This window comes from Sinocyclocheilus rhinocerous, unplaced genomic scaffold (assembly GCF_001515625.1).
Source record: "Sinocyclocheilus rhinocerous isolate Xijiao unplaced genomic scaffold, SAMN03320098_v1.1 scaffold241, whole genome shotgun sequence".
NCBI lineage: Eukaryota > Metazoa > Chordata > Actinopteri > Cypriniformes > Cyprinidae > Sinocyclocheilus > Sinocyclocheilus rhinocerous.
The window spans coordinates 1140356-1159611 of record NW_015659312.1 but is presented as its reverse complement, the minus strand read 5'-3'; the positions used below and the strand labels follow the sequence as shown (position 1 = coordinate 1159611).

At 37.4% G+C, this 19256-nt stretch overlaps 1 protein-coding gene across 2 annotated transcripts; it reads right to left on the bottom strand.

Moving 5' to 3' along the window:
• Window positions 1-3429: 3429 nt before the first annotated feature.
• Window positions 3430-18891, bottom strand: LOC107723541 (sorting nexin-27-like). 2 transcript variants are annotated; one of them, XM_016532225.1, is made up of 13 exons: window positions 18407-18891; window positions 13718-13949; window positions 13421-13613; window positions 13238-13302; window positions 8810-8914; window positions 8652-8730; window positions 6331-6494; window positions 6148-6237; window positions 4722-4871; window positions 4443-4571; window positions 4204-4263; window positions 4070-4132; window positions 3430-3984 (listed from the first exon to the last, which is right to left on the bottom strand). In XM_016532225.1, the coding sequence occupies exons 1-13, from the start codon at window positions 18730-18732 to the stop codon at window positions 3940-3942; spliced, it is 1701 nt and encodes a 566-aa protein (XP_016387711.1). In that variant the 5' UTR covers window positions 18733-18891; the 3' UTR covers window positions 3430-3939. The 2 variants fall into 2 exon arrangements, with proteins under 2 accessions (XP_016387711.1, XP_016387710.1); XM_016532224.1 differs by having other exon boundaries at window positions 4084-4132.
• Between the last annotated feature and the right edge of the window lie 365 nt (window positions 18892-19256).

Sequence of the window (19256 nt, the reverse complement as noted above, 5' to 3'; positions counted from 1 at the left end):
TTTAAATACATAATACATCTATAAAGCTGCCTTTTAAATAGTAGGACGGGGTACCTTGCAGGTGAATGAGCAGAACCCTCTGCTCTGGAGGTGTATATCCAGACGGAGTTCTTTTGTCTGATTTGGTGAGCAAACCTAACCAGCCATTTATAAAGGTGTACATGACAGACTCAGTTATTACTTAACAGACCCACCCGTACAGCAGGTTTCGTTGGCAGGTTGAACTTCCTCAGCTGGCAAAGGCAGTACAACCCATACTAGACCTGACACTCACACTGAACTGAAGTGACACAAGCAGTCTTGCATTTCAAGCCCCATTTGTTCTTTAATTGTTAAGTGCCTAAAAAAAATCACTAGGGTGAAGGTCAGTAATATGACCCACAGAGAGCAACAACTACTGTTACTAATCCCATTCACAATTTATATGGCTGCTAAATTATTTACGCGCTGGCACCTTGTGCCCACATCTTTTTGATGTACTTGAATTATTCTCCTCCAACTCTGATAATGACGGTCACTGGTTCAGAAAAGCCATATCTCACTGAGAGGCCACCAAAGGGTTAAAAAATATATCCTCACACAGACAGAACCGTTGAGTCAATAAATCAATTTATTTAAAAGAATATGTTACATTTTATAATGCTATGACCAAACATTTTGCTTTTACATGAAGTCATGTCAGCTTAAGATGTCGGTTTCAAAACTTCTTCCAGGTATCCTGTTTATCTTGCTTTGTTTAATTTGCAGTATGTGCCCCATTGCTTATTTCAGTTTATACTACACCTCAGAGTCACTTTATAAATGTATTTGTGCCTTATTTTTTGAAAAGGTTACTCAAAAACTCACACCGCTGAAAATACTGTACAGAGATATTTGTGGTTGAGTTTCATATTCAAATAAATTAAAGTATCAGTCAATAGAGAAAGACAACCAGAGCAAACGAACGGAGAGAATAAGAGTAAAGAATGAGAGAGGGGGAGAGATCCACACAGACAAAGGTAAAAGTCTCATCTTAAAGTCTATGACAAACCATCTGACAAGAAAGAAGAGAGATTTGAACCGTATGCTTATGCAAAGGCTGCATGAATCTGTGAAATCCCATGATAACCAGCATAACGGTTATATAAGACAGCTGTGGTAATCCAACACAAGCAAATCCGCTGATCGTTCTGTTCATAATCGCCCGCTCACTCAGTTTGTCTATTAAATGGAAGAATCCAGGTTCAATACAAGTTAAATATTTTTGATTTGCCCTTTTGTTTTTTCCCCTCATTTTTATTTCAAAAAGAAGAAAAAAGCAAAATCAAAGTTTACGTGGGGCCAATTTTGGGAGGATTTAAAAGCAGAAATATGAAACATATTATTTTTTTAAAAACAACAACAACAGTATTTTGGTAAAACTTGCTGAGAAGTTGTTTGTGTCAATCATTTCAGGGTTTAGAAATTGTCATAGCTTCAAAACAACAGAAAATTATGTGATTTGACAATAAAATTTGTCAATAATTATATTGTTTGTGTCTTGTGTCTGTACTATTAAAACAGTATTTTAATGTTTACTTCAATTGCTTCCATTACAAGTGCCTCACTGTAACCCAATTTTATATTTTTTTATACTTTTGGTGGTAATCGTCTTTATGGCAAAAGTGCTGTCAACTGAGCTCATCTTGTATTAAAACCAAAATATCCCTTTAAAGTCAATGAATGCGATGACAGAGAAACATAATGGAACAGTGCAGGACAGAAATGGCATGCTGTCAGTCTTTAACACACATCACACATCATTTAAAAAGTGCAAAACATGTCATGACTGGTCTGAAGTGACAGGTTTGTATGCGCCTGCGCTACAATAAGTAACACTGAAAAAAAAGTCAAAGGATAAACACACTCACATGTGGTTTGATGCAGACCGCTTCCTGTGAAGTCAGAGCCACCTACTGCCGGATGAAGGCATGGCATCCTGAAACTCATAAAATAAGCAGCCCAATATCCACACATATCTAACACTGCTGGTTTTCCAATTCAGTGCTTCACATTTATAACACTGTTAACACAACTCAAGTCATATATGAGCAGAGCGAACACCCATACAGCACTGTTACAGATGATCAGTGGGCAGGTGTTCTACAGCCATGGCCAGACCCACACAGAGTCTCAGCAGATTCACAACACACATAATTCACAAGATTATCATATTCCCCAGCCCTTGAGAGTTCACTTTAAACATTGTACAAATAATGTCTAATTTGATCATACATTTAGCTACTAGTAAAGTTACCCTCAGCAGTGTTTGGGTCATTGACATGCAAGAGCGCCCATTAAAAAAGATAGTTTTCAATTTTTAAAAACACACTTTTTATATATTAATGTTGGTTTAATATGGTATTGAAAACCATGTATGTCAGTGGTTCTCAAGCAGAGGTCTGGGGCCCACCTTCACAAACTTCTAACGTGGCCTCAGGATGACTTAAAATTATTTCATTTATAGTTCTATTAAAATAATCTTAGTAAAAAAAAAAAAATTTTTTTTATTTTATTAATATTTATTTATAATAATATTTTTTCCCCCCATTTAAGTCCACACAGTTCTTGAAACTTTTGGAATCACAAAAACAACCGTGGCTAATTCATTTCATATACTGACTCTCAATTAATAACAGTTTGAAAACTAGCAGCTTTGTAATAATTACAGCAAAGCATATCAACAGCAATTTAATAATAATACTAGTAATACTAGCATATAGTAAAACTAATACTAGGGGCCTTCAAATACTGTGTCGGAACGGTAAAAAGCCTTTCACGAGACATGGCGCTATTTTAAAATAACTAAATAAATAAATCAAATGTTTTAAAAAGTTTTATATATTTCTTCAAAAGTGAAAAGTATTATTTTTACAAATATTATGAATTATCATTGTTTAGGAAGCAGTTGCACCACATGACATTTTACAACCTGAACGAAACCCCAAAAATGATTTTAAATCGGAATGCATTTTTAACATATTTTGAATAAATAATAGAATTTTAAAAAGTGCATCACGTCATTGACCAATTGTAGCACATTTTACCAGCAGAAATTTCCAATAAAATCAGCACAGAAATTCCATCTGGGCCTGGCAATGGCTAATGCGATCAAATACTGCTTTGGAGAATAAAAGACAGATGAGAGCACACACAAAAAAATTAAATTAAAAACCTCAGTTCAGCTAAAGGGCTAAAAATCTGTACAAACCTACTACCAACACAGTGGCAATAGTGAGGTAAGAGACAAATTAGTGTGGAAAAGCATGGAAAGTATTGATCTGTCTCTCTTGCCCTTGTTTCTACTCGCTAGAAAAGGCTTGTTTTCTCTTTCCCTCTCTCACTCTGATTGTCCAAGTGGAAAATGTAGTAATGGTTTTTGCTTTTTTTGTATATTCTTTTTCTTGTTGAATTGATACATTCTGAAAGAGCATCCCTGCCCTCACAGGTGCATGTGTTAGTGTCAGGATGATGCATTAGTCAGACCACCGACCTTTCCATGTCTTTAAATTGACACACTCCGCAGAAGCACAGCTCAGTCTCTCAGTTGTCTGCATCTGAAGACTGCGTCTTGTGACCAGTCACATGACATGAATGTGTTCATCAGACATCACTTCACCATGTCTGTCCAATGGAGCATCACAGTCTTTCAGTGTCAGTGTGTCCAACATAATTCTGTCCAGTCCAGTGAAATGATGGCGTAAGTCTCTAAAAGTCTCTTGTAGTTCCATATTTTGATCGTTGTACTGTGGTTGTGTCATTTCCTGCTTCGTATCTTCCTATTTCAGTAAGTGTGTATCAGTCGTGGAGTACATGTGAGCATATGGGACTGGTTTGAAATGTTTTCGGAGTCTCTGTATGCAGCTTTTAGTGTACGTGTGTGTGTGTATCTGAGAATTCATGAGGAGATGATCTCTTCGTTCATGTGCCTCCATCCCTTCTGTGTCTCAACAGTTGGAAGATATTCTGTCAAAGAGAGATGGGAACACAGCACACATTATGGATAGACATTAATGTCCACAATTCAAACTGGAGGCTGGCAGAGCCTTACCTTACCGCACATACCATCTTTACTGCAGTTCTTATTGTCCTTGTCCGTGGCCTCCTCTTCAACCTGACAAAAATATATCAATCAATAAAAGCAAAAAGAGCAAGCAGACTGTTACTCAGACCTGAAGTACCCACCTCTTTTCTCCATTTGAGCTCACAAAAGACTCTCTCGAAGCACTCGTGCATGTAGTTGACCTAGAAAGGGAAAGACATTTTTAGCGCCAGGGCTCAATGTTTAAATATGTAAAATTATGAATGTTTAAAATGGAAAGATTTAAAAATATATGCAAATGATAAACTTTCATGGCGAGACAGTCCTAACTGTAGAGCCTTGTGCATGATGCAAGACCACATGGAACTCGTTCGGGACTCACATACGGAGTGAAGATTTTGACCCAGCGAGGTTTCTTCTCGCCTCGTGCGTACTCAAAACAGAAAGCCATTCCCTCTTCATCCGTGTCCCATCTCTGCATCTCCGACCATTCAAAAGCTATCACCTGATTCTGTAACGACAGAATGGGCAAATCATTTAGAAATGTAAAATTATCATCTGAACTGTTTTTCTAATTTATTAAAGTAAGAAGCATCAACAACATCTACTACAATCATTACACCTAATAAGCAACTTTTTACTCCAAAGTAAACACATTCACCTCTAGAGTGCCATCCTCTGTGCACGCATGGAGTTTAAAGTGGCGGATGCTTATCGCCGTAACGACGTGACCTTTCCTACGCGAGTCACAGGAGCAGTGTGGGAAAGTGATCTCATTGTAGCCCTCACAAGTCCTCAGAATACTTAAATACTGCAGAGGGAGAGGGTACAGGAAGCACTTGCATTAGGATTCTGTCACTTTTCAGTTAGAGATGTACTGCACAATGTGTTATGATATCCAATACAATTTATTAATACGCTACTGTTCAAAAGTTTGGGGTTGGTACGACATTTTAATGTTTTTGAAAAAGTCTCTCATGCTCACCAAGATTGCATTTTTGAAATAAAAAATACAGTAAAACCAGTAATACCGTCAAAAAAGATTACCATTTAAAATAACTTTTTTGTATATTAATTTATTTAAAAATATTTTATTCCTGTGATGCAAAGCTGAATTTTCAGCATTACTCCAGTCTTCAGTGATGATCCTTCAGAAATCATTCTAATATGCTGATTTAACATTTCTTATTATTATGAATGTTAAAAAAGTTGTTGCTTAATATTTTTTGTGGAAACCATGTCCAAAAGAACAGAATCTATGCGAATTAGAAATATTTTATATTTTATAACAAATGTCTTTACTGTCGCTTTAGACCATTTAATGCAACCGTGATTAATAAAAAGATGAATTTCTCAACAACAAAAAAAAAACTTGCTGATCGCATACTTTTGAACGGTAGTGTATATTTACATTACATGTGGGCAGTATTAAAATTATACACTACATGTATAATTGTATACACTAAATTAAACACTAAATGTATTAAGAGAGCGCTACACGATGACAAAAGTAAACAAAATGTAAAACAGGAAATGAGCATTAACAATTAAATATCCAAATTAAAATAATAATAATAATTAAAATAATCTAATCGAACAATAATATATGCTGATAACCTATATATCATGTATCCTTTTCCTTCCCCCAAGCCTCTTCAGAGGAAAAATTCACAGAAAATGTAAAATTCAGTCATTTACTCACTTTAATGTAATTCCAAATTTCCTATTTTTTTTCTATGGAACCAAAAAAGTAGTCCACACGACTACTCATGTTCTGTATTTAAAGTCTTCTAAATCCATACGATAGATTCATGTGATAAACAGGCCATAATTTAAGTTAACATTCACTCTTAAATCAGATGTTCAAATCAAACTTCATTATGTCAAACCTGCTATATTTGATATTTAATTTAAGATTCAAAACTTTCCTTTTGTTTTCCCCAGAAAACATGACAGCACACCGGTTTGGAAGGACATGATGGTAAGTAAATGATGACAGAGTTTTCATTTTTTGATGAACTATGCCTTTAACCCCCAGACCTCCACTACTTCCTATAACTGTGAATCTGCATTGTTTGGAGACTGACCATGGTCATTTTCCTCTGTTCAGTGAGCTTTTGGAGCTGGTAGGACTTCTCTCCCACTTTGATGAATCCCTTTTTCACATCATCCAGAGCCTGAGAGAGGACACAAGTAAACATACAGCAGTACAGATTGAAAGCACACTGCCACAAACATACATTTGCTTGAAAACACACACGTATGCAGACCTGATGAAAGCAATAGTTGATGGCCAGCTCATTGTCGTTGAGCAGAATCTCTTCTTCCGTGGTGAAGAGCCACTTGCGAAGCGCGAGGCAGGTGCCTGGGATGGCAGATGTATAGTTCTGCACATAGAGCTTATGTGGGAACTCATTAGGGGCCAGCTTGCGTGCTAAGAGATCGAGAGAGACGGAGATATAGATGTAGATAAGCAGTAAGAAACAGGGACAACGAGAAAGTGTAAAAGATGAAGAGTCAGAGTATTTATAGGAAGACTTTATTATGTACTTTATTCATCATTATATTTCACTTTATATCATGAATATTATATATTTAGATTTAATAGATACTGTATAGTTTTAAGGAAAATGTATACTTTTATTCAGCAAGGAGGTGCATTAAATTAACCAAATATCACAGTAAAGAATTTACATGGTTTCAAAAGATTTCTAATTCAAATAAATGCAGTTTGTTGAACTTTTTATTCAAAGAACCCTGAAAAAAATGGATCACGTTTTCCACAAAAAAATATTAGGCAGCACATCAGTTTTCAACATAGATAAAAAATAATAAATGTTCTTGAGCACCAAATCAGCATATTAGAATGATTTCTAAAGGATCATGTGACACTGAAGACTGGAGTAATGATGCTGAAAATTCAGCTTTGCTATAACATAAAAAAATTAAGAAATAAATTGTAAAAAAAAAAAAAAAAAAATGTAGCCTTGGTGAGTATTATAGACTTCTTTTACAGACTTTAAGGAAATCTTACCGACAACTTTTGAGCAATCATGTATATATGAAATATAAAACGCATTCATGTTAGGAGAACATACGTTTGTATCCACAAATATTGAGCTCACTTTGGTAACAAGACTCTGCTACTTAAGCACACGCGTTGACACATACAGGTTAAACATATTGAAAGCTGCTCTATTAAATTTTAAATAAAATGCTAAATACACAGCACCTACAAACTATATTACAGACTTTAAGGAAATCTTACCGACAACTTTTGAGCAATCATGTATATATGAAATATAAAACGCATTCATGTTAGGAGAACATACGTTTGTATCCACAAATATTGAGCTCTCTTTGGTAACAAGACTCTGCTACTTAAGCACACGCGTTGACACATACAGGTTAAACATATTGAAAGCTGCTCTATTACATTTTAAATAAAATGCTAAATACACAGCACCCACAAACTATACTATACACACACAAACTAACTGATGGGATAATTTGGGGGGCAATTACAAATTCTACTACAGCAATTTTGTGAGATACATCAAATAAAAATTAAATGTGGATGGGGCTTTAAAGATTTGTTAGCATGAATTACTGCCACACACACACACACACGAAAACCACACATGCACATAAGGGTCGTGCACATTTTGCCTTCATTAAGTGACTGGATAAGAAGATTTAGTAAACAAAGAGGCTTGTATAATTCAACAGCCCGTGAGCTCTCAAACCCCACACATACAGAGTACAGACAAGAGAAAGTGAAGTACTCGTGTGTCCTGTGTATTTGATTTAAATACATGTAAGTTTTTAAAAAATCTATAAAAACTGCCTCAGAATAACAAGGTAATTGTGAAATAGATTTTAAAAGAAGAACCATTTAAATTTTGAGAAACAAAAGGTAGCAATTGTGAAAAATTGGTTTCCATAAAAATCCTAGTCATTATATTAAAAAAAATAACACACAAACAAACAAACAAACTATAAAACATACCCAATTAATTTCACTCAGTGACAGAAGCAGTTCTACTAGGGGTAAAATTGCATATCATGACTTAGGATGCATTTAAAAATATGAATATTAAATGGATTGTTCACCCCAAAATGAAAATTCAGTCATCATTTACTCACCCTCTAATTGTTCCAAAGCTCTATTAATTTCTTTCTTCTGCTGAACACAAAAGAAGATATTTTGAAGAATGTGTGTAACCAAACAGTTCCTGGTATGGAGGTCAACGGGACCAGAAACTATTTGGTTACCAAAATACTTCAAAATATCTTCCTCTGTGTTCAGCAGAAGAAAGTAAGTAATACAGGTTTGGAACAACTAGAGGGTGAGTAAATTATGACAGAATTTACATTTTGGGGGAAACGATCCCTTTAAATGCGGTACAATGTGCTCTTTAAAAAATATTAACAATCAGATTGGAATCAGCTGATTATGGCATTAAAATATTTGTATTAACCAAAATTAAGAAGTCTGAACCATTACACCACTTGTTACTAACTAAACACAGTAGTTATTACTAAACAGGCATAAAAGACTGTCATACTGGAAAAAGAAGCAAACTCTTACCAAAGGAGTGGTTAATGACTTCAAACAGAGCAAAATAACTTGCAGTAATGCTGTCCATCCCAATTTTTGTAACGACAGCCTGAAAAAGACAGGTGGAAGAATGCAATGTATGAAACTGTTGTATTTTAAATAAAATGTTGCAGGATTAAATGCTGTACCTGGTAGACCTGGTCTGTTGTGCAATTCTTTCGCACCCGGACCGTAACTGTAGTTTTGTCTGGCATGGCTATCCTTAGCTCCACATCAGAAACACCATTATAATTCTAGGAGGAATGAGAGAGAGACCTAAAAATACAGTCCAAACAGACAGAGCAGCGCTTCAGGCTGCTTGTCCACCGTGTACTTGAGAAACACCCTGACAGGTACAGCCTCACACTTACAGCAGAGCAATGAAACATGCAAATGGGTATACAAATAACATCATGACTGCCACATTTTCAAATGCTGCTTTTCTTACTGGTTAAACACAATTTCATAGAATCCATTTAATTTTAACCAAATGTAACCAGATAGATATAAAACCAGGTCCATCTGTTTTGGAAAGACATACTGTACAGTTTTCGAGACCTGAAATTTCATTTTATTAATTTTTTTTTCAGATTTCATGCAATTTCATTTTCATATTTCATACTTCAATGTCTTTTTCTTTCTTTCTTTTTTTTACCCCCAAAGTTCTATTATTGCCTGCAGCTTGCTACTTAGATCTCGGATACTTCTGCTATTTTTTTTTTTTACAAAAATAGAATGTAATAAAATATACATAGCAATATATTAAAGTAATTAAATTCCATAACCCCATAGTTATTCATGTTTTACATCCTATATCTTATTACCAATGAATCTGTAATTACAGTTATTTATGTATGTGTGTGCACATAAAATATACATTGTATGTATGTACTGTTGTTGCAAGTTGTTGCCTCCCTTGCAAGTGTGCTTAAGTCTCCTACTGGGTCTTGGCCCCCAGGTTGAGAACCATTGCTTTAAGGGTAATAATCAACTTGATAATCAACTGTTCCTCTGTGTTTCCCATTTAAATACATTACATTTTTACACTGTAATACAATAAACAGTCTGCATTCAAGGTGAACATAACAGTTGAACTGAATTGAGCTGAATAGTCTTTAGTTGAATGAATTGTGATGTATGATATTTTCTCTGTGGCTGCACATCAGTTTGTCTTCTTTACTACCGTGTGTTAAAGGGTTAGTTCACCCAAAAATGAAAATTAGCCTATAAATTACTCACCCTCAAGTCATCCTAGGTGTATATGACTTTCTTCTTTCAGACGAATCCAGTCGGAGTTATATTAAAAATTGTTTTTGATCTTTCAAGCTGTTTCATGGCACTCAGCGGGTGTTGCATGCATCAGTTCAAAAGCACTTAATTAAAATGCGCCCATCCATTAAAAAAAAGTGTCTCACACGGCTCCGGGGGGTGAACAAAGGCCTTCTGTAGCGAATCGATGCGTTTTTGCAAGAAAAATATCTATATTCAAAACGTAATAATCACTTTAATGTAGCTTGTGCGCACTGTTGTACACTGGAAGTAGTTCCGGGCGGATGACGTATGGAGGTCGGCTTTGCGCATGCGCCGCTCAGAAGTGACGCACGCGGAAACGCAGCGGAGAGATCAAAACAAAACAACGGTACTAATTAGAAGTACAAAACGAGGTATTTTTCTTACAAAAATGCATCGATTCGCTACAGAAGGCCTTTGTTCACCCCCGGGAGCCGTGTGAGACACTTTTTTTTTTATGGATGGGCGCATTTTAATTAAGTGCTTTTGAACTGATGCATGCAACACCCACTGAGTGCCATGAAACAGCTTGAAAGATCAAAAACAATTTTTAATATAACTCCGACTGGATTCGTCTGAAAGAAGAAAGTCATATACACCTAGGATGACTTGGGGGTGAGTAATTTATGGGCTAATTTTCATTTTTGGGTGAACTAACCCTTTAAAGGCACATTTTCAATGCTAACTGACCCATCAAACTTTGTCTTTGATGGGTCTTTGTGACTTGTGACATTCTTTGATTGAATCAATCATTTTTTGAGTCAAGTGAGAATGCAATGCTGTAAGCGTGGACCTTTTTTTGTTTACATGTGCAGTTATAATCAAGCTAAAGCAGGTCTACAGTCTCCTTCTCTTTGTCCAAGTACATTTACTTGTACTCATTTAGCTGTCTTTAGTGTGTGCTTTGATTATATTTAGGCTTTAAAATTCTTAAGTTATGCTCATTTGTGAAAATCATCATGATGAAGAAAACATGTAAGAATCATAAACTTTTGTTGGTCACTGTGCTTATTTTCTGTAATAATCCAAAAGTCAATGGAAAAATCCTATTGTTTTTTTTTTTTTTGAGGGAACCAGGGTGATGCTAACTTCTGGGTTGGCCTACAAAAAATAACCACTGCAGCGCTCTGTTAGCCCGTTAGTCAATAATGGCACAAATACATGGAATAGAATAAAGCAGGGCATGAAGCATTTTTATCATCCTAATATGCTTAAAATCAGGCCTGGCCACCCTGTCTCAGAGGGCAAACCCTGCATGCCCAGACAGAGTGGTCATGTGATTACTGAGGATGAACTGCAACAGACATTGCCCATGGTACACTGATACTTCCTGTTTCTGCTTGCAATCACCCTTTGAGCGCAACCAAAACATACCAAACAGCCCTGCCATCCTTCATACTACTTTTTTTAAGATCAGATGACCCTAATGGCAATCTTTGGATAGATCTGTAGATAAATATTAGTAGGAAAGGCACTGTTCTCCTATTATACATGTGATGTGTCACATATACAGTTGGGGTGTCTTGATTAGGGTTGGGTACCGAACTTGGTACTTTTAAGGGTACCGACCGAATTGCGTCGGTACTGCCGAGTACCGATTCACGTTAAATCAATCGGTGCCAAATTTCGGTACCTGAGAACGCATCTGGGCGCATACGCTACAGAGAGAGAAAGAGAGACCCTGTGACGTGAGGTCACCCCTGCAACTCGTTCAAACAACACGCAGGGCAAGCCGAAATGTTCTAAAGTGTGGTTACATTTCTAGGGCCATATGGTTTCTGCGAAAACGCGGACGGGATCGTGGAGTCCATTCATAAAAACATAATTTATTCTATAGCGCGGAATGCCACGGAATTCGTCAATTTTGGACGAATAAATCAAAAGTAGCCACTGTCTGCCACTTAATTCGAATCGCGATATGAACTAGTGTCTGTGAATATTAAAATGCAAAAAGATGGTTTAAATATGAATCCTACATGTTCCGCTTGCCTCTGTATGTATGAATGGCGGAAACGCGGTTTTGTTTACTACACAAATACTGAAGCACGCGTGACGCTCGCGGTGATTTTCGGCCTCTCTATATGACGGCATGAAGACAAAAACTTAATTTCCAGAGCTGCTGAGAGAGTCACTTCGCGAGAATTTTACCATTTAATTTGAGAAAACTAGCATCATCATACTGTATACACACAGAAACTTGATGGCCACCTGTCAAAATAAAAGTACAGTTTAACATGTAACAGAAATATATTACTCTTGTATTACTTTTGTAAAGTATAATGTACATCTTTAAATATTACATTTTCTATCAAATTTAAATAAAACAATTAAATGATAAAAAATAAATATTACAACCAGATTAATCACTTAGCTGTAGAAAAAAATTATAAAATTATTAGCCTATTAAAAAAATGTTTTAAAAGAATATTCACACAATTTTTCTTCCATGTATTAATTTCAACAGTAAACCTCAGTTTGTTTGCCAATAAATAAAAGGGTTTTATTTTAATTTGATTTAAAATAAATGTTTAATGCCTTCATTTGATTTTCAGAAAAATTTAAACAAGAAGAAAAAGTAAAAAGTAAAGAAAAAAAGAAAAAGTTTGTAGGGCCCTATTGTTCAAAATGTTGAAATTGAGACTTTTGGAATTATTTTTTCACTGAAATAAATGTTTTTGTAATTACACAGAGAGTAAAGTGCCGAAAAAAGGTACCGTTAGGTACCGGCACCGAAATTCAGGTACCGAAACCGGTACCGTACCGGTTAAAATGTGAACGGTACCCAACCCTAGTCTTCATACACCAGTATTGATGATAACAGTGATATTTAAAAAAATATTGATACCATGTCAAAAGTACACATATGATAATATCATAAATAATATGGTGCTAGTAATTATCTGGTTGACACTCCAACATAGTAGGTGGCAGTATTGCAGTTTAATACCTGTTGTCACCCATTATAAAACAGAAAAAAGACAATGAAGCAGCATGTAGCTACTTCTGTCACACAAAATCACAGGCAATGACAGAAGAAAGCAAACATAGAAGTTTCTTTGATTATGTAAAAAAATATCAACATTGTTCTTTTTGTACTCTTTATACGGTTTATGGTTACAAACTCTCTCTCTGCTTCACTACACTCATATTATAGGTGTGATTACTTTTCCCAAAATTTTCTATAAATATTAAAATAATATCATTATTGCGAATACTTTTGCCTTTGATAGCCTAATCGTTTAATGAATATCTGATATCTTGACAGAGTAATATACACAAAACCTTACCTCATCAGTCTCAGACAAAAACTCCTGCATGATGTCGCTCTCTCCGATTACCCGAACAGAACACACTGGTGAGATCAAGAGGGAAAGGCAGAGAAACACAGAGAGAGAATGTTGGAAACATCTGTAAACAGTTATTTTCTAGATTTTCATCTCACGGCCCCTTCCTTTGTTGTCTTCTCTTACCTTTCTCCAAGTACTCCTCCAGCCCTCGTCTGCGAGCGTCTAGCTGTTGCTCAGACAGGGAGAAAGGCCATTTCCCCGGCAGCTTGGGAAACGCAAAGTTGGCAAATTCCCTCTTCAGATTCTGATGCAAGATGACAAACTCCCGATAACGCTTTGAGCACAACTGCCTGCCTGCCATGTACACGTTGTAGACCTAACACAAACACGCAATGTTGTCAAAACTAACCCTGAAATCATCTGGAGAAAAGTATCAAACCAAACAGAAGCATAAGTGGCCAGAGCAGATAAAACACTCACTACAAACTTCTCTCCATTCTGTTCCACATGTTTATAGGTGGGCACGGAGATGGGCACGGCCTGCTTGTCGCTGTAGTCATAGCAGGACTGAGATGAGCCATCGTCCCCGGGATCAAGGCTGTCCGTCTCTGGCTGAGGAACCGACAGGACGGCCAAGACTAACTCTTTCTCTCCTGCTCGGATGAGATCTACCACCTGCTTATGAGTGGCCCCTTCCACATTCACCCCATTTCTGCAGATGGAAGGAAAGAAGGATCTGGTTACAGAATTAAACTTGTACTCACAGCCAATTACAGTGTGACGTTAAACGGTTAATGCTATAAGTCTTGTGTTTCCATTCAATTTTAGAGGGTTAATGTCAGATCAGATATCTCCTAATCCTGAACCACTACTTTGGTGGAGTTCCTGGAGCTCCTATTTTCTGGTCTAATCTTTTCAGGGCTCCACAATAAGGATGGCCCGCTGGCCCATGGCCATGTGTGAGCATGTTTCGGGCCAGTTGACAGAACAGATACTTGTCCTTTCAAGCCAGTGGTGTGATTCCACTTAATATTTTACATTTATTGATCCTGTACAAGCCTTTTTTGCCTTGCAGATTGAAATGTTTGGTTTTCTTGCTGCAATGGTATTTATCTAGCTTGCAGTCTCCGCCCACCGCTCATCTGATTTGTTGGGAGTCATGAGTCCGACCAATCAATGCAGAATTCACTCTCACTCCAAAAACGCTTGCTAACTGGAGCTGCTTCAGTGATCACTCGTCAGTTGTCTCTCAAAGGTAAGGCAGCAGCAGCAGACGTTGCTTCTTATTTAATACACGAGTTTCACAATTTGAGTTGAATTACTGAAATAAATGAACTTTTCCACGACATTCTAATTTATTGAGATGCACCTGTAGATGTGTTTTTTTTCTTTCCAAACTTGCAAAAATTACCAGTGATCATTTTGAAAGCATCAGTAAGAAAGTGTTGAAAACTACAAACCAAATCTGCATTTATCAAAGAATTCTGAAAAAAGCAGCAACTGTTGTCAACATGGTAACAATAAGAAATAATTTTTGAGCAACAAATCAGAATGATTTCTGAAGGATCAAATGACACTGAAGATTAGAGTAATGATGCTGAAAATTCAGCTTTGCAATCACAGGAATAAATTACATTTTACACTAGAATAGTTGTTTAATATTTCACAATATTACTGTTTTACTGTATTTTTTATCAATTCAATGTAGCCTTGTGAAGCATAACATCTTTCGAAAACATTAACAAAAAAGTAGGTCTAGGACTAGGTGTACAGTGTATGTAATGTATATATAATTTCTATTCTACTCTGTAACGGTAACAATTCATAGAAATATAAATAAATCTCAAGCATAAAAATGCATAGGTAAAAATAAAACAAATCATTCTTTTCTTTTGTAAAAATCTGAACTATTAGCCCAACTTATTAGTAGAAAAAAAATCCTTATTTTTGAGCTCTGCTAAAAGTCAGGTTTTATTACAACAGAGAGTTCTCAGGAGATGACTGAACTGGTCTTACTCAAAGTATTCCATTTTCTGCCCTGAAAACCTGAGTGTGACCTCAAAATCTGTGATGTATGTGGTAAGTGTATGTGTTTGATACAGCTAATAGGAAAGACATTTCATTCTGGCTGTTATGTAGGTTTCAGAGATTATTCAGGGCAGAAAACAAACCCTGTCTGAACATGATGTCCAATGTGCTGAAGAGTTTCCAGCAAATACGTTGCAGTAAGATCTTTGGAACAAAGTACTTAAGAGTTACTCAACAGTATTCAGCAGTGTATTGACATACTCTATCTCTCTTTCTCGTAGACACTCAAAGACACTCTCAGTCAGCCATTCAAAGAAAAGCTGAATCAACTAAACACTCACTCTTCCTCCTTACTGTACATAAAAGAGTGGTAAATATCATGCCACTGAATCATAGTTTTGTGTTGCCCATGGAAGCATTTTGACCGTGGCTCCAACCTACAATGTGTCCTCACACACCATCTCCCTCTTTTTGACACTCCATTAAACACAAGAGACAGAGCAGGATGACCTGCTTCCAGACAAGCTATGCCCTCCATTATATATTTGACATGACAATCTACAGTACATTTATAATTTATAAAACGTTAACAGGGGAGCACAGAGAAGGAACTGAGCGATTTAAAGTGCTGGGTATACAGGCTTCCAGATTAAATTCCAATTCAAAAACACTCGATTTGATTCGGATTCGGGTATTTTTTAATGGGAATTTTTTTTGCTCACCGAATTTTTGCAGGCGAAATACAGTCATTTCAACAGAAATCCAAACAATTGGGAATTCCGTGTGAGGTCTAAAGATTTCCCCATGCAAATTTTGCAACACGTTCAGGTTGGTCACACAGATTCGCCACATTTACCAACAGAAAGCTGACTGGTTTGAAAAACACTTCTATGTGAGTTGTTCTTCCATCGCTACTCTCCTCAACAGACAATGGACCTATTTTGACCACAAAATTTTGCTAAAAATTTCACTGATATGACTGCACCTCAATGCTTTAAATTATACAGAACAGAGTTTCTAACTGATTCCAAGGGGTAACTTGTCATTCTAAACTATTGAATAAAAGAACTGGCTTATAAAAGTCATTCATTTTGGGAGTCAGGCTGGTCGAGATGTATCTTTATTGATTCACTAAAAAGAGTGATAAGAGTCTTTGCTTGTGAATCAGCTGCACTGGTCATGTTGTATGTTTGTTTATGCATATTAGTACACAAGGAAGGCTCAATATAAATGTTGTTTGCCAATATTTTGTGGATCACAGTCGTTTTGTGGCAACCCATTAAATGCAGATGGCAAACTATATAAATTTCAAAACTATGAATTCAAAAATATACCAAGACGACCCAAACTGTGCAGTTGCATAAATTAGATCAGCAGAAGGCAGGGAACTCTGCAGCACTGTAACTTTTCATGCAGCCACTGAAAATAAGCATAGTGTAAAGGTTTGCTCTTTAGACTTTAAAAATTGATATCAGGATTGATCAAACGAAGACATCAATTAATGAAAAAATTTATATTTTTAACCAGCCCTTTCAGTTTAGGGGGCTTGTCTCTGAGGGTGCTTTGCAAAACGTTGCATTTCATTTAAACTGTGCAGGTAGAATGTTTTTAGGGACACCTGCAAAACAGAAAGAGTTGGTGATTTAAGACAGATGAGCACAGCTCTGCCCTCCTCTCTGTCCTGAGTTTACAGTGACTGATGCTGAGCTCTGTCGCCTTCAGCACCACGGAAACCACTTGTCACCATGGCAACCAATGCCAGCATCAGTGAGGTGCCCTGTGAATATTAACATGCAACCGGAACCACTCCAGTAAGATTCGAGACACAATAACATCAACAAGTAATAAATCGTAACCCAAATATAACCCAGACGTTCCTCCTAATAGATATCCCCTAATGTAGTCCACAGACAAGTCTGCGGTTACATAATCATGCTGCAAATGTTTGAGATCACCATTGTTATAAAAAGGACGTGCCGATCATTCAGAAGGTGTGTGCTATTGTTTACACAATTGTCCAATGCGGTTTATTTCGATTTTGACCCAGTATCGCTCAGAACAGTGCACAGTCAGCTACAGCAAAATGAGAGGGAATGAGAGAGCTTGTCTGTTCACACTGCTGTATGTGACCTGAATCTGCAATGAAGACAAACGCGTCCAAACACAAACCTCCTTTATCTAGTGGAAGTGAAGCAGCCATTCACGCAGAGACATACACCGATGCATATGACAGGCAGAGACACTGTGTGCAAAGAGATGTTAAAGGGATGTTAAACGGATAGTTCAGCCGGAAATGAAAAAGTGTGTCATCATTTACTCATCCTCATGTTGTTCCAAATGTATACGACTTACTTCTAAGGAATGTAACAGAAGATGTTAGACTAAATGTAACAGTCTCTACTCCCATTCAAGGCATCTTTTTTTTTCTCTCCATATAATGAAAGCAAATTGATTGAGGATGCCATTCTGGCTAGGATCTCCTTTTGTTGTCCACGAAAGTTGGGTTTGGAACAACATGAGGGTTGGTACATGATGACATACATTTTATTTTTGGGTAACTATCTCTTTAAGATCAGGGAGGCTGAAATAGCAGGCTGCATTTGTGAAAAAGTCAGTTCTGTCAGCAAATAGATGTCCCTGAAATTATGAAGTCAGCTTCTAAAAAAGGAGAGATTTCCAAAAACCTAAAGGATATGGGATAATTGTAATACTAGATGTCTGAATGACAACCTGGGATGTGCTTAGAATATCAAATCCTGCTGTAAAGAAGTGCATTCTGCAGTCCAGGACATGTGTCTTCGGGAAGCTGCATTACATCTGAATGCCATTTTTACAATAAATCGCATTTTTCGTGACTAATAAGATGATATGCAGTGCTGCAGTGACAAGGCTGGCTAACTTTCAGCTTCTTACTCCAATATCCATTAACTCACTTATTAGCCACGTTAGCAGTTGCACTGGATTACAGCGTCTTTTCTCTCTTCAGACGCCTTTAAATGCCTTAAAAACACGGTTGACTCGCCTCTGGTGTTTAAGACCAAATCTGGCCGCTTTCTGTCTAACAAGGGATGATGGTGAAGGCGGGCAGCGCTGTTAAGCGCGTCTTGATGTAGTCCATAGAACATTTACATATAAACTTACACTTCAAGAATACGGTCGCCCTTTGAGATTCCGGCTCGGTCTGCCGCGCCGCCCTGTAACACGGCGCTGACGTGCTGCAGCGGGGCGTAAAGTTCGCCGTTGATGCTCCTCAGTTGCCCTCCTTCGCTTACTTGCCCGCGGACGTTAAAGCCATAGCCCGAGTCCGACTTGACGATGCGGACCAACCGAGGCCCGGAGGTGACCGTGGTCGCTACGAGACCGTCGGCGCACGTTCCCGAGCTCATGCCGGAGCCGTTGCGAGCCGCCGAGTGAAGCGTGGAAGGGCCAGCGGAGCGAGTGCCGTCTCCTTCGACAACATCTGCCATCTTTATTGGAAGAAATCCTGCCTCCACAGCGGGCTCGGGTGCCGAAGTGCTACATGAGCTTATTGGCTGGCGGAGTGCGTCAGACTCCAGAAGGGAAAGACTGACGCCAAACCGCCCCCATCACGAGACACTGGCTGTGTTCGGAATGGCACACTAGCGTACTGCTTACTGCCCACTACACAGTGCATACTTCTTCTTCTTCTTTGGTGTTTTATTGGCGGTTGGCAAACCAACTAATAGGTGCATTACCGCCACCGACTGGACTGGAGTGTGGATCAAGATTTATGCAATATATGTGATGGGTGAAAGAGGGGAAAGGGCCAAACAAACATAAAATAAAAAATAAATAAAAACCCCTTTAACGAAAACATTCTTCTTAATACATAACAATAAACATATTATTTATATTCTCTTACTTAATTCACATTATTTTATAAACTAACATTGTATTCATGTTTACAGACAAGAACCCTGTGACTCATTTGTTGCCCATCCTTGGCCAGCAGCATACAACCTGCCTGTCT

Excerpts from the sequence above, each read along its gene's own strand:
- LOC107723541 (XM_016532224.1), bottom strand. The coding sequence starts at position 18,732 with ATGGCAGATGTTGTCGAAGGAGACGGCACTCGCTCCGCTGGCCCTTCC. Across the intron at positions 8,915-13,237 it reads TTTTGTCTGAGACTGATGAG|AATTATAATGGTGTTTCTGA; the intron begins GTAAGGTTTTGT and ends CATTCCTCCTAG. Across the intron at positions 4,572-4,721 it reads CAGAGGATGGCACTCTAGAG|AATCAGGTGATAGCTTTTGA; the intron begins GTGAATGTGTTT and ends CTGTCGTTACAG.